Source organism: Miscanthus floridulus, chromosome 18 (genome assembly GCF_019320115.1).
Source record: "Miscanthus floridulus cultivar M001 chromosome 18, ASM1932011v1, whole genome shotgun sequence".
Taxonomy (NCBI): domain Eukaryota; kingdom Viridiplantae; phylum Streptophyta; class Magnoliopsida; order Poales; family Poaceae; genus Miscanthus; species Miscanthus floridulus.
Genome location: NC_089597.1, coordinates 120,305,331 through 120,320,326, shown reverse-complemented (window position 1 = coordinate 120,320,326; position 14,996 = coordinate 120,305,331). Strand labels below are relative to the sequence as shown.

Below are 14,996 nucleotides of genomic sequence, written 5' to 3'. Positions count from 1 at the left end.
TTCACTCGGGACTCGGGAGATCCCAACAGTTCGCTGCCATCGCCCCCGCCAGACCGCCACCGCGACACTGCACACACACACTAGCGCCGCCGCGGCGGAAGGAGCAAGGGAAAAGAAGAAGCGGCGGAACCCGCCGCACGTACGCCGCGCGACGGGGCCATGGCCGAGCTGCGGCACGCCACGGCGGCGGCGGCGGCGACCCGCGCCACCAGCTCCCCTTCCAAGCGGGACGCCGAGGCCGCGTCCGCGTCCTCGCCCTTGGTCGCGTCCCCCCGCGTCAGCGGCGGCGGCAAGGACGGGCTCCGCCCCCACCAGAGGTGGTCGCTCCCGCCCCCCGTCCGCTCCCTCCTCGCGCTCGAGGACCCCAGGTCCCCCGCCGCCTCCGCCTCCTACCGGATCCTGGTCGCCGCAATCGCCTGCTTCGCCCTCGCTGCGATCTTCTACGCGCCTTCCGTCTGGGCACGCCTCGTCAGTTCCTGATTCCCTTATCGCTTCTCTCATATCATATTCGTTACGTTTGATCGAGATCTCTAACTCGCTGCTTACGCTCGTCTTGCTGCTGGACCCTAGAACGCGCCGTACCTGTGCCGCAAGGAGGGGATTCGGCTCCATTGCCCCAGGGTAAGGCCCTGTTTGTTTCCGCTTATAAGCGGCTTATCGGTGGAAATAAGCGAGAATCACGCCAAACGCTTTGCTTATTTTCACCGATTCTCGCTTATGTGGTAAGCCGCTTCAGAGATTTGAACTACGAGAAGCGAAAAGCGAGAAGCGAGAAAATCTTCGCTTAGATTATAATCCAAGCGTGTCTGGGAGAAGCGGAAACAAACAGGGCCTAAAGAGGCCTTCAATTGAGCAATGCATTCAGGGGAACCTGATTGTGCATGCAATGTGATTGGAGCCTGAATGTGATTTTTGTTTGGCTTGGTATAATGCTGTAGGTCAGCCAGCGGGGCTCTCTGTGGGAGAATCCTCATGCAGCAGCAACTTCGTGGAAGCCGTGCGCTGAGCGTCAGAGCCATGAGGTATCAGGCAAGTACAAAATCTGAGGTGTCCTAGCTAAAAAGGAGATGCTAATTGGGTGACTGCTCTGGTTATATCCTAGTTTGCTGTATTTATCACCCTGATTTGTTATTATTGACTTGATGTGAGCCATGATAGTTGATGGCGCGCCACTCTTCGTCTGGAATTACACTGGTTGGAGAAAATAATCATGGATGAGCAATCTGTATAACGGCAGAGTAAATTTGCAATAGAACAGTTATCCCAAGAAAAAAAAAGTTGCAAAACGTAACCTCTTTGATACCAATGATGCCTGTTAAAGATGATGTTGTCACGCCATTAAGCATATATATAGAAGTTAATCTATCCGAAGCAAATTGGAGTCTAAATAGGCGCAACCACCTTCTTAAGCTTGTAGAGCAAACTTAAGCGCCTTATTCACCTTATAAAGCACCTGCCAGTTTTCTTACCAAAGCACCATGTCTAAGGATCTCCATTGCACATGGCTACATGCCCTCTTGGGAAAGAATTTGTACTTAGCAAGTCATGACTTTCAAATTGTGTTAGTTCCTCATTATTGTTTTTGTTATCAATCTGCAACTTAGCACAAGACAAACATTCACTTGAAGCTATGGTTGGATCCTGACGACAACCAGTTTGATCTCTATTTTGCAGACCTCGTGTCAGAGAATGAAACTTCTGGGTTTATATTTATTCATGCTGAGGGTGGATTAAACCAGCAACGTATAGCTGTATGTATGTGCCTGTCACAATTTTTTCCCCTTGAGTAGTTGCCTTGTAAAGAGTAAATTCCTGACTTATTTCACTGTTAGACTTAAAATGGAAAATGTTGACCTGACTAAATTTATATCTACTTTATAATTTTTTAATTTATGATGTTTCGTTCTTAATACTAGAGTTTCAGAAGATCATCATTCTGTTGCCAGAAATTTTTGTCTTCATGTTATCTTAGTAGCATTGCACATTAATTAATTTTGTTGGGATATTTGTTATTTGATTTGTTTACAGATATGTAATGCTGTTGCAATTGCTAAGATAATGAATGCCACACTTATTCTGCCAGTGCTAAAGCAGGACCAAATATGGAAAGATCAAACGTAAGTGATGAACTACGATTTCCTTCTAAATAACTTATGGTTACCCTTTTTGTGTATATTATGTGTTCTCTTGTCGTGATTCCTGTAGTAGTTGAGAACTTCTATCTCTTTGTGCAGGAAATTCGAAGACATTTTGTCAAGGGCGTGGTGATCACGGGTAGCAGGCCCTCGACTCCGGAGCTCGTAGCCTCGCTCCGTCCTCGCCGGCGTGGTTTTGCCCCACAGCCGTCGGCTTGGTTGTTTAGAGAGAGAGAGAGGGATTAGGGTATAACTTGCTTGATGATTCAATCGGTTCGGGAATTACAAGATATATGGCCTCAGGCCCAACAAACTAGAGCCATCTGCTCCTAAGAAAAGGGAACTGAATAAGTAAACTCTCACAGCTTTCCTTCCTAGCCACTAACAGAGATCGCCGCGTCGCTCGCCTCCTTGGCCGCGCGCTCCGCTCTCTCAGCCGCACGCCTGATGTCACGAGCCCTCCTGCGACGAGTATACGTGCGGCCCCACATGACATCTCCCTCCCCACCGAGACTCAGCTCGTCCTCGAGCTGGAAGGTCGGGTGCTTGAACTTGAAGGCCTCGACGTCCTCCCATGTCGAGGAAGCCGCGGTCGTGCCCTTCCACTGGACCAGAACTTGGCGCACCCCACGCGCCAGGCGGTAGCGCACAGCACGTTCCGGCTCAGGTGCGACGGCGCCATGCAGGATCGGTGGCAGAGCTGGTGGCGTCTCCGGTGGCGTGCCTTGGAACTTCTTGAGGACACCGACATGAAACACGTCGTGCAGCCGGGCACCCGGGGGCAAGGCGAGGCGTACAGCGACCTCATTGATCATTTCGACGACGCGGTAAGGACCGTAGAACCTGGGACGTAGCTTGCCCGTTGTAGCTTGGGGCAGGGATGCCGCCGGGCGATGTCGAAGTCGGATAAGCGCCCAATCGCCCACCTGATAGGACACCGGCCTGTGGTTGGCGTCGTAAGCCCGCTTCTGGACCTGCTGCGCCTGGGCCAGCCTGTAGCGGACGTCCTCCAGGAATGCCTCGCGTTCCTCCATGCTGCGCGCGACGGCCGGTACACGCGAGTCGCCCGGTTCATACGACCGGATGGTGGGTGGCTCGCGACCGTAGACGACGCGGAACGGCGTGTCGCGCAGTGAAGACTGGTAGGCGGTGTTGAAGACGAACTCCGCCCAGGGCAGCCAACGTACCCATTGCCGGGGCCGATCACCTGTAAGGCAGCGCAAATACATAATGATGACCCTGTTCGCCGCCTCCGACTGACCGTCCGTCTGAGGGTGGAATGCCGTGGACATGTGCAGCTTGGTGCCCAGGAGGGTCATGAGCTCCTTCCAGAACGTCGAAGTGAAGACCGTGTCGCGATCCGACACAATCGACTGCGGAATGCCGTGGAGGCGGACGATGTCGGAGTAGAACGCCTGAGCCACGGATTCAGCCGAGTACGGGTGCGCCAGGGGAATGAAATGGGCGTACTTGCTGAAACGATCCACCACCGTCAAGATGACGGACTTGCCACGGACGCGGGGCAGCGCCTCAACAAAGTCCATCGCGATGTCAGACCACACACCTTGTGGCACAGGGAGGGGCAGCAACAAGCCCGCCGGCTGTAGGTGTTCTGATTTGTACCTTTGACACACCGGGCAGTCACGAACAAAGTCTTGCACCACGCGCTTCATGTCCGGGAAGTGGAAATCGCGACGTAGCCGGTGCATGGTGCGTTGAACGCCCTCATGGCCCTCCGCATGTACGGCCTGCAGAATGTCGTGGACGAGGGGCGACGCCGATGGGATGAAGAGGCGGCCGTTGTACTGCACCAGACCGTCGGCCAGGGACCACGGGGCAGTCCGGCCACCCGCCGCGATCTCATCGTGCAACGCCACCAAGCCGGGGTCCTCGGCGTGCGCGTTCCGGAGTTTGGCGATGAAGTCGAAGCGCGGAGCGGACAAGGCTAGGACAGCCCCATCCTCCGTGTCGCGGCGGGACAGCGCGTCCGCCACGGTGTTGGCCGCCCCGGGCTTGTATTCCACTGCAAAATCAAAGCCGAGTAATTTCCCCACCCAATGGTGCTGGGGAATCGTTGCGAGGCGTTGGTCCAAGAGATATTTGAGGCTGTAGTGATCGGTCTTCACGACGAACCGTCTGCCCCACAGGTATGGCCGCCAGTGACGCACGGCGTGCACGAGACCGATCAGCTCCCGTTCGTAGGCGGCGAGGGAACGGTGACGAGGAGCGATCGGTCTGCTGAAGAACGCGAGGGGGTGGCCTTCCTGGATGAGCACCGCGCCAAACCCGTGGGAGGACGCGTCGCATTCGACGGTGAACAGCTTGGCGAAGTCGGGCATGGCGAGGACGGGGGCGGATGTGACCGCAGCCTTGAGCGCGGTAAAGGCGGAGGCTGCGTCCTCGGTCCACGCGAACCCATCCTTCTTGAGCAGCGCCGTGAGCGGGGCGGCGACAGAGCCGTAGTTGTGGACGAACTTGCGGTAGTAACCCGCCAAGCCGAGGAAGCCCCGCACGGCCCGGGCAGAACGCGGCGCCGGCCAGTCGAGGATAGCCCGGACCTTTGCTGGATCCATGGCGACCCCCGAGCCAGAGATGACATGCCCTAGGTAAGAGACCGACGTCTCACCAAAGGCACACTTGCTACGCTTGACGAAGAGGCGGTGGCGTTGAAGTTCCGCGAGCACGACACGGAGGTGGCGGAGGTGATCTGTCCATGAGCTGCTATAGATAAGAATGTCATCAAAAAATACCAGGACGAACCGCCGGAGGTACGGGCGAAGAACGTCGTTCATGAGCGCTTGGAACGTAGCCGGGGCGTTGCACAAGCCGAACGGCATCACCAAGAACTCGTACAGGCCGTCGTGGGTACGGAACGCCGTCTTGTGGATGTCGGCGGGCCGCATGCGAACTTGGTGATACCCCGAGCGCAAGTCGAGCTTGGTGAAGTAGCGGGCGCCATGGAGCTCATCCAGCAGCTCGTCGACGACGGGGATCGGAAACGCGTCCTTCACCGTGAGCGCATTCAACGCCCTGTAGTCGACGCAGAAGCGCCAGGTGCCGTCGGCTTTCTTGACGAGGAGGACCGGCGATGAGAAGGCGGAGTCGCTGCGGCGAACGATCCCTTGCTCGAGCATGGCTGCACATTGACGCTCGAGCTCATCCTTGTGGGCGGCCGGGTAGCGGTACGGACGCACGGCGACGGGCTGCGCACCGGGCTTGAGGACGATGCCATGGTCGTAGGAGCGTGGTGGGGGCAGCCCGCTGGGTTCGGCGAACACCTCAGCGAGCCCGTCGAGCAGTTCGTCGAGGAGTGGCGCACTGGACGTCGCGGCGCAGGTCTTCTTGTGGAACGGGGAGGGCACCCCGGTCCAGTGCAGCTGGCGGCCCTGGTGCTGGAGCGCGACGGAGCCCGCGACGAAGTCCCAGACCAGCTGGCCGAGGGTGGCCATCCAGCGCGTCCCGAGCACCACGTCATAGCCTGCAAGGGGCATCACAAAGAGGTCGATGGCGAAGGTGGAGTCGTGGATGCGCAGCGGGGCGTTGCGGATGACCCCCGGGCAGGCCACCCTTTCGCCGTTGGCCACGGTGGCGGTGAGGCCTGGGCGTGGCTGGATCAGGAGGCCGGTGCGCGCCGCGGCGGACTCCGAGATGAAGCAGTGCGTCGACCCCGTGTCCAGCAACGCGACGAGGTTGCAGTCGCCCAGGGTGGCCTGGACTTGGATGGTGTTGCCCAGCGCTACCCCGGCGACCGCGTGCAGCGAGAAAGCCGGAGCGTTCACCTCAGTGGTGACCTCGTCCTCGGCGTCGTTGGTGGCGTCATCCTCCTCCTCAAGGCTGTCCAAGAGAAAAAGACGTTTGCAAACCTTGTTGTGCCCGCGGCCGTACTTCTCATCGCAGTTGTAGCAGAGACCGAGTCGGCGGCGTTCCTCCTGCTGGGCCTGGGAGAGCCGACGCACCGGGCGCCCCTCCACCGTCATGGTCGCAGGGCCCGTTCTTGGTGCGGCGGCCTGTGCTGGAGCTGGCCGGAAGCCTGGAGTGGGCAAGACACCGCGTGCTGACGACGTGGCCGAAAACAGGTAGGGCTCCATGAGCTCGAATTGGCGGGCGAGGCTCATGGCGGCCGCCAGGGACGATGGGTTCTGCTGTTGTACTTGAAGGCTGAGTGGAGGCAGGAGTCCCCCCGTGAAAAGCTCGATGCGCTGGCGCTCCTCCAGTCGGCCGGCGCGCGGCAGCAAGGCCTGGAATCGGTCCTGGTACTCCTCCACGGTTCCCGTCCGGCGGCAGGACGAGAGCTCGAACAACGGTGCGGAACGGAGGGGAGGACCGTAGCGGAGATTCAAGAGCTCCTTGAACCGATCCCAGGTCGGGACCCCTTCTGTCTCCTGGAGGTGGATATACCACAGCTGCGCCCCATCCTGCAGATTATATGAAGCCATCCAAGTGCGCTCGGCCGGAACGACGTGCTGCTGGATGAAGAATGATTCGCAGCGATTGATGAACGTGAGAGGATCCGATTTGCCATCATACCGCGGGAACTCTGGTCGCCAGTGCTTCGGTGGTCGATCTTGATGGTGTTCACCCCCGATCGCTTTACCGGAAGATGAGGTCGACGAGCGGTCACTGGTGAGAGCCGCGACGGCCTGCGTGTTGGCCTCGATCGCTTTCGTGGTGGCCTCGGACGCTGCTTGCAGGGAGGCCAGGGTCTTGGTCAGCGCCTCCAGGGTGAGCTTGAGGTCGCCGGTGTCACCCATGGGAATGGGTCGCGAGGATGCGGCGCTGGGGGATGGTGGTGGGCTAGGGTTCGGTGATGGTGGTGCAGTGGCGGCGTGGTGTAGATCGGTAGCGCTGGCGGCGGAGGAAGAGGATCGCTGGGAACGTGATACCAGGTTGTCAAGGGCGTGGTGATCACGGGTAGCAGGCCCTCGACTCCGGAGCTCGTAGCCTCGCTCCGTCCTCGCCGGCGTGGTTTTGCCCCACAGCCGTCGGCTTGGTTGTTTAGAGAGAGAGAGAGGGATTAGGGTATAACTTGCTTGATGATTCAATCGGTTCGGGAATTACAAGATATATGGCCTCAGGCCCAACAAACTAGAGCCATCTGCTCCTAAGAAAAGGGAACTGAATAAGTAAACTCTCACAGCTTTCCTTCCTAGCCACTAACAGAGATCGCCGCGTCGCTCGCCTCCTTGGCCGCGCGCTCCGCTCTCTCAGCCGCACGCCTGATGTCACGAGCCCTCCTGCGACGAGTATACGTGCGGCCCCACATGACACATTTTTGATGTAGACCATTTTATAAATTATTTGAAGGAGGATGTGCGCATCGTTCGAGATATTCCTGACTGGTTTACAGAAAAGGATGAGCTTTTCACTAGTATAAAGTTAGTTGCTTCATTTTCAGCTATGCATTGTGTCTTAACTGTTATATACTGAATAGCTTGTTGCTAAAAAATACACACAGGATTTATACTGATATTGGTGATACAACTTTTTGTCATCAATATAAGCACTATGATTGTTAGTGAGGATTATTACATCTCAACTACATGAACCAGAAGGGCAACCTGACTGGAAATTGCTGCTGGACTTGTATTGTTCACTTCTGTTTTTGCAAGAGCTATTATCCTTACACAAAGTTGATGCAGCTAGAGATTGTGTTTGTAACTCTCGCCTTAAGGTTTTGTATGTTTGTTGTAACAGGCGCACTGTGAAAAATGTCCCAAAGTATGCATCAGCACAATTTTATATTGACAATGTGCTTCCAAGGATCAAAGAGAAAAAGATAATGTCTATCAAGCCATTTGTTGATAGGTTAGGGTAAGTGTATCACAGCATCAAGATGGCAATATAAGTAAACCATTGTCCTACCCTTTAGATACATCTTTAGATGTGTTAGTTATGTATAAGCATTCCATTTCAGATATGATAATGTTCCAATGGAGATTAACCGACTGAGGTGCCGAGTTAATTATCATGCTTTGAAGTTTCTACCTGACATTGAAGAAATGGCTGACAAGCTAGCAACAAGGATGAGGAATCGAACAGGTAGTTTAAATCCATACATGTAAGCTTAGTTCACTCTCTTCTATTAAGAGTCGGCAGTCTGCAGTCTGCAGTTGACAAATTGATATCTCATACTCAATCATACCTGCTTCCAAAGGGCTCTTCATTTGCGATTTGAGAAAGGAATGGTGGGGCTTTCATTTTGTGATTTTGCTGGAACTAGGGAGGAGAAAGCCATGATGGCTACTTACAGACAGCAGCAATGGCCAAGGCGGTACAAGGTGATGTCATTTTTCAGTTTTTCTTTAATACCATACATGTTTCAGTTTTCTTTCAATTTTATGAAAGGATGGAGGGTCTTTCTTCAGTGGAGATTTCATTATTTGAATATACTGTTCACGTGTTGCTTGCAGAATGGATCTCACTTATGGTCATTAGCACTAGAAAAGAGAAAAGAAGGCCGCTGCCCGCTTGAGCCTGGGGAAATAGGAATTATTTTGCGTGCGATGGGGGTATACAAAGGAAACTCAGATATATGTTGCATCAGGACAGGTGTATGGTGGAAACAACAGAATGGCACCCTTGAGGAATATGTTCCCCAATCTGGTAGGTGCTTCTGATGTTTACTTTATCTGCAGGTCTTCCTTTTCCTGCCTTTGCTATTTCAAATATAGCCAGAATGCAAAAGATGCTCAAAGGAATATGTGTAATTGAGATAGCTACCTTCTTGTTAAAACTGTATATTTATATAGAATTTTCCCAAGAAACAGCTAACCAAGGTACATGCAACTGACCTAGCCTTTTGTAATTTCAGGTTAGCAAAGAAGATCTTGCAAGCAAGGAAGAGATGGAGCCTTTCAAGAAGCATGTAACCAGCCTTGCTGCGATGGACTTCCTGGTATGCCTGAAGTCGGATGTGTTCGTCATGACCCACGGTGGCAATTTCGCCAAGCTGATCATCGGCTACCGTCGCTACATGGGCCGCCACAGGCTGAAGTCAATCAAGCCAGACAAGGGTCTCATGTCCAAGTTCTTCGGTGACCCTTACATGCCTTGGGCGACTTTCGTGGAGAATGTGATTATAACCCATCAGACACGAACCGGGCTCCCCGAACCCACCTTCCCGCACTATGACCTATGGGAGAACCCTCTCACCCCTTGCATGTGTAGAGCTTATAAATTATAGACTAGAGTGATGGTGCATAGTTATTCTTTGTTCATATGCTGATATTCAAACTGCAAATTTTGTGTAGTTTTTTTTACCACTTCCGCAGTACAATTTTTAACAAAGCAAAGCTCAGTTCATGCACAATCCACTGTCAAAATATGTAATCTGATGTATTTTTTCACCTGATCAACCACAGGTTTTTGGTTAGTATATAATCAGTTTGTATATCATGAACCCGAGCAGTAAGATTTCCATGCATGTGGAGGCTAATCACGTTGCAACCTAGGCTAATAGAACGTCTCCACATCACTAAAATTCTATTGCTTGGTTCGGTTTTGACTTACTCACGCCTGCAAATACAGTGTCACCCGGAGCAGCAGAAGCGCCACCTGCTGCCGCTATCGCTACGCTGGGCGTCGTGCAGGATCATTCCGGCGGGGCGATTAGGCCTCAACTTCACCAACCTTTCAGCTGGCAATGCACAAGTACAGACATGGTCAGCTTAGCTTAGCTAACCAACAACAACAAGGTGACCAACACGACAGCATAACGATCCACAAAAACTGAAGCTGAGACAACAAGCACTTGCCAAGCTCGTTGAACAGCTCGCTGACGTTCTGCGCTGTCTTGGCCGAGGTCTCTGTGAAGAACAGGCCGTTTGCTTCAGCGTAGTCCATGGCTTCCTGTAGGAGAAAGTATCGCGGACTAGGTTATTCAGCAACACGCTAAGGAGAAGGGATTGCAGGGATATACAGTTGTGCGTACCTGAGTCCCAACCTGCCGCCTTCCTTGCAAGTCGACCTTGTTGCCCACTAATGCCATCACCAGATGTGGATTCCCTGTTTTTGATCAAAATGTGCAACAAGCCAACAACAGCAACTCTTGGAGCTGATTTGGAGAACTACTGATGAAAATATAAAAGTGACGAAATGAAATGTAGTCATGTACTCCCAAGTACTTACTACCTTGTCTCTGAAGCTCGTCCACCCATCTCTTTGCTCGCACGTACGAGTCCTGCACGGACACGAACAAAACAGGGCAGGAGCTTTATAGCTCATCAATCAGGTGTGCAGTGCAGTGCAGAGTTTCGATGGAGGCCAGTCAGTCAGCATTCAGCAGCCACCTACCGTGCTCGTGATGTCGAAGACGACGACGGCCGCGGCGGCGCCGCGGTAGTACATGGGGGCGAGGCTGTGGTAGCGCTCCTGGCCGGCGGTGTCCCAGATGTCGAGCTTCACGGTGGCCTCGTCCATGGCCAGCACCTGCGAGAAGAAGGCGGCTCCGATTGTCGACTCCTGGAAACACATCGTCACGAGATCGGGAAAACCAAACCACAAGTATCGTAGCTTGCATCACGATGCATGTGGTGCGTGCCTGGCACTCGTGGTAGAGCCCTTTGGCGAACCGAACGACGATGCTCGTCTTCCCGGCTCCCAGGTCCCCGAGAAGCACCTGCAAGCAAATCCATGGCGCTGCGTTAGCGAGCGAGCGTGCCGTGCGTGCGCACAAGTCCTGCATGCATGCCTAGTGTATGTGTATTGCACATTTGCCACCCACCAGCTTGGCCTGGATGATCGCGCTGCTCCCCATCGACGACGAACGTGCCCGGCGGGCGGGAGGCAGATGATATGAGTGGTAAGGGTAAGGAATCTGTGCCTGATCGATCAGGTCTGCTAGCTGTTTTCCTTGCTGAAAGGTTGTTGCATCTGTTCAGCACGTAAGGGATACATACATACAAGGACTAGACGCACTATAGGTGATCGAGCATGACGAGAGGCGGTAGGTGCAGTGGGCTTCTGAGTTCTGACCGTTAGTTAGGTTATGTCTTTTAGGATTACAAGTTTTTTTTTTGGCTTCTGAGATTGTTAATTTTTTAAAGTGTTTTTTATGTCCTGTAATAAATTTGGTCTAATTCCTCATCAGTCACCGGTGCTATCTTAAACGCTGAATGGTAAACAATCAGTCACTCGCTGTTTAGCCATTAATCAGTCCAAACAGTCACTTAATAAATGGGCTAAACAACCAATGGAAACGGCACATGACTATGTAGCGTTTAACACATTATCCGAAAAAAAGATAAGTTCACCGACACGTTCTTGACTGTAACCGGGCGCACGAGTCATTCCACCGTGTAATATGGCAGGAAAAAATCCTTTATCTCCATCAGCTATTTATGAAAATTAAATAAGCTTATTTTTATACGTGCCCAATTTAGCGTGTGTTTAGTTCCCACCCCAACTTCCAAAAAAGTGCTACAGTACCCATCACATCGAATCTTGCGGTACGTGTATGGAGCATTAAATGTAGACGAAAAAAAACTAATTACACAGTTTGGTTGGAAATTGCGAGACGAACGTTTTGAGCCTAATTAGTCCACGATTGAACACTATTTACCAAATAAAAACGAAAATGCTACAGTAGCCCAAATTCCAAAGTTTGGGCAACTAAACACGCTATTACTTGTGTTTAGACATCAAAGTCAACCCACCTAGTTCCTCCGTCAAAAGGAGCGCAATTCAAGCACACTACCAATACAAGTCAAACTACCTCAAGTTTTACTAAGTTTAGACAAAAAAATATTAATTAAGATACAGAATGAAGATTATTCAATTCATGGAATATATTTTTACAATATATATCTATGGTGTAGTAAACATTGATATTTTTTTAGCTATAAACTTAGTCAATTTTAAATACTCCTACATTAACTAGGAATGGAACCAGAATTATATTTTTTTTTCAAGGCAGAGGTACAGTACTGGAAACTCGAATTGTTCTGTGCGTTTTTTTCGGTACGCACAGAAAAATTACGATTTTTCTGTTGGTTTCAAAATATCCCGACAGAAAAATACGAAAACCCACAGAATAATTGTATGGTTTTTCTGTGCGTGACAATACACACACGGAAAAAATCAGCACTCACAGAAAAACTCAATTTATTCTGTCGGTGCTTTAAAAACGCACAGAAAAAATGTATGCACGCACAGAAAAATATATGCACACGATAAATAAAAAAAACGAAGAAGTGCTAACCCTAACCTGCCGGCCATCGCACGCACGCACTCGCGCCTGCTCGGCCCTCCTCTCCCTGTCCCCGCTCCCTCTCACTGCCTCCCTGAAGGGTTGAGATGGCGACTAGAGGGGGGTGAATAGTCTTTTCTAAAACTTAATCGCGTCGGCTAACCGATACAAATGCGGAATTTAAACTAACGGTCTAGCCAAGACTACACCCCACTATATATGTTCACTAGCACCTTGCAAAGATAACAATTATGCAACAAAGGTACCGGGCTAGCTAGAGCTCTCCTAACCAATTCTAGAAGCAAGGTCACACAAACCTATGCCGCTAGTACTTTAAGCAACAAGGGAGCTCCTACACTTGCTAGTAAGCAAAAGCACAAAGCTAACTAAGCTCACTAGCAAGACTCAATAACAAGGCGACCAATGCCAAATTAGAGAGCGCAATTACTTAGCTACACAAACTAAGTAATGTGACTAACAAGGTTACACAAACTAAATTAGCCACGCAAGGGAGCTACTTCTATGCTACACAAGCATGAAGGTAACTAGCAAGCTACACAAGCTAACTAATTACAAAAGCAACAACACAAGCTTAATGTATATGAAAGTAAACGCAAGCTTGTGTAACGGGGATGCAAACCAATGGGAAGAACAAGGTTGACACGATGATTTTTCTCCCGAGGTTCACATGTTTGCCAACACGCTAGTCCCCGTTGTGTCGACCGCTCACTTGGTGGTTCGGCGGCTAATTAGCATCACCCGCTAAGCCCGCACGTCGGGCGCCGCAAGAACCCACCCCTTGAGTGAGGGTAGCTCAATGACACGCTTTACTAGAGTTGCTCTTCGCGGCTCCCGCGGGGCGAGCACAATGCCCCTCACAAGCACTTCTCCGGAGCGCCGCACAAGTTTCTTGTGCGCTTCGACGGAGACCACCACCAAGCTGTCTAGGAGGTGGCAACCTCCAAGAGTAACAAGCACCACCGGCTTGCAACTCGATCACCTAGTGCCACTCGATGCAACCTCACGATGTAATCGCACTAGAATCGCTCACTCACACAATTGAATGATCACTATCAAGTATATGTGTGATGGAGGGCTCCCAAGCACTCACAAGCATGGACACTAAGTCCCTTGAGGTGCTCAGCCAGCCATGGCCGAAGGCCACTTCTATTTATAGCCCCAAGGGCTAAACTAGCCGTTACCCCTTCACTGGGCAACGGTCAGGCTGACCGGATGCTCCGGTCGTGTTGACCGGACGCTCCGGTCGTGTTGACCGGACGCTGGACCTCAGCGTCCGGTCGCTCGCAGACGACCACGTGTCCCGGTTCCAACGGTCATTTGACCTGACCGGACGCAGCAGCTATAACTGACCGGACGCTGAACCCCCAGCGTCCAGTCGTTTCCAGTAAGCTCCCGAGCATGACCGGACGCGTCCGGTCAAACGCGATCGGACGCAGCCAGCGTCCGGTCACACTCCAGCTACTGCATCACCATACGTCAGCCTGACCGGATGCAGCCTTCCAGCGTCCGGTGCATTCAGATCCAGCGTCCGGTCAGTTGACCGACGCCGGCATCTTCGCGACCAACTCGTTTTCACTTCTAACTTCTTCACCCTTGCACCAATGTGCTAACCACCAAGAATTTGCATCCGGCACAATAGAAAATAGACATTCCATTTTCCCGAAAGCGCCGAATCCATCTCACCCCTGCAAACACCACCTCCTTTGTAAATGTGCCAACACCACCAAGTGTACACCACCATGTGTATGTGTGTTAGCATTTTCACAATCATTTCCCAAAGGATGTTAGCCACTCAACTTGCCACGCCACTCGATCCTAGCAACAATGCAAAGTTAGATCACTCGAGTGGCACTAGATGACCGATATGCAAACAAGTTTGCCCCTCTTGATAGTACGGCCATCTATCCTAAACCCGGTCATAAACTTCTCTACACACCTATGACCGGTGAAATGAAATGCCCTAGGTTATACCTTTGCCTTGCGCATTCCATTCCATCTCCTTCAACGTCGATGCAACACATGCACCAACACGATCAACAATGATATGATCCACTTCATATCATCACATGATTATATTGGTTCATCGATCTTGACTTCACTTGCTCTTCACCGTTGCCATCGTCCATCGGTGCCAAGTCTTGCTTAAGCTTCACCGCCACGCGGTCCATCACTCCAAAGCCTTCGACTTGCCCTTCACGCTTGCAACCGGTCCATCAAGCCAAGTCTTGTCTTGATCTTCTCTACCTTGATCACATGACTCAATGTCATGTCTCATGTGCATTTAAGCTCCTTCATCATCGCATGTGTGAGCTTTGCAACATCTCCAAGCCATTTTCACCTTCATGGCATATGTTGCTCACACACATGTACCTGTGGACTAATCACCTGTGTATCTCACATAAACACAATTAGTCCACCTAAGTTGTCATTCAATTACCAAAACCAAACAAGGACCTTTCACTCCCGCCGGTGGCCCCTCCCCTCCTTGCCCCGCGCCGCCCTGGATCCGCCGCGCCGCCCCAGCCCCTCCCCTCCTCTCCTCCCGCTGGCGGCCGGCCCCGGCCCCTCCCCTCCTTACCCTACGCCGCCCTAGATCCGCCGCCTCCTCTCCTCCCGTCGGCAATCGGCTCCCTCCCCTCCTCTCCTCCCGCCGA

The 14,996-nt window shown here is 52.1% G+C and overlaps 1 protein-coding gene and 1 pseudogene across 2 annotated transcripts; one reads left to right on the top strand and one right to left on the bottom strand.

Annotated features, from left to right (window-relative positions):
- Nucleotides 1–2: 2 nt before the first annotated feature.
- LOC136519784 (protein PECTIC ARABINOGALACTAN SYNTHESIS-RELATED-like) lies at nucleotides 3–9,461 on the top strand (annotated as a pseudogene).
- Nucleotides 1,096–10,981, bottom strand: LOC136519783 (ras-related protein RHN1-like). Of its 2 annotated transcripts, XM_066513156.1 has the most exons (8): nucleotides 10,858–10,981; nucleotides 10,675–10,752; nucleotides 10,428–10,595; nucleotides 10,266–10,314; nucleotides 10,066–10,139; nucleotides 9,890–9,983; nucleotides 9,645–9,771; nucleotides 1,096–1,191 (listed from the first exon to the last, which is right to left on the bottom strand). In XM_066513156.1, exons 1-7 carry the CDS (start codon nucleotides 10,888–10,890, stop codon nucleotides 9,665–9,667), a joined length of 603 nt encoding a protein of 200 aa, XP_066369253.1. In that variant the 5' UTR covers nucleotides 10,891–10,981; the 3' UTR covers nucleotides 1,096–1,191; nucleotides 9,645–9,664. The 2 variants fall into 2 exon arrangements, with proteins under 2 accessions (XP_066369253.1, XP_066369252.1); XM_066513155.1 differs by lacking the exon at nucleotides 1,096–1,191 and having other exon boundaries at nucleotides 9,633–9,771.
- Between the last annotated feature and the right edge of the window lie 4,015 nt (nucleotides 10,982–14,996).

What these genes read in the sequence shown, in the direction of transcription:
- LOC136519783 (XM_066513156.1), bottom strand. Translation starts at nt 10,890, where the DNA reads ATGGGGAGCAGCGCGATCATCCAGGCCAAGCTG. An exon ending in GGCTCTACCACGAGTGCCAG is followed by an intron (nt 10,596 to 10,674) that starts GCACGCACCACA and finishes ATGTGTTTCCAG; the next exon opens with GAGTCGACAATCGGAGCCGC. An exon ending in TCTTCGACATCACGAGCACG is followed by an intron (nt 10,315 to 10,427) that starts GTAGGTGGCTGC and finishes GTGTCCGTGCAG; the next exon opens with GACTCGTACGTGCGAGCAAA.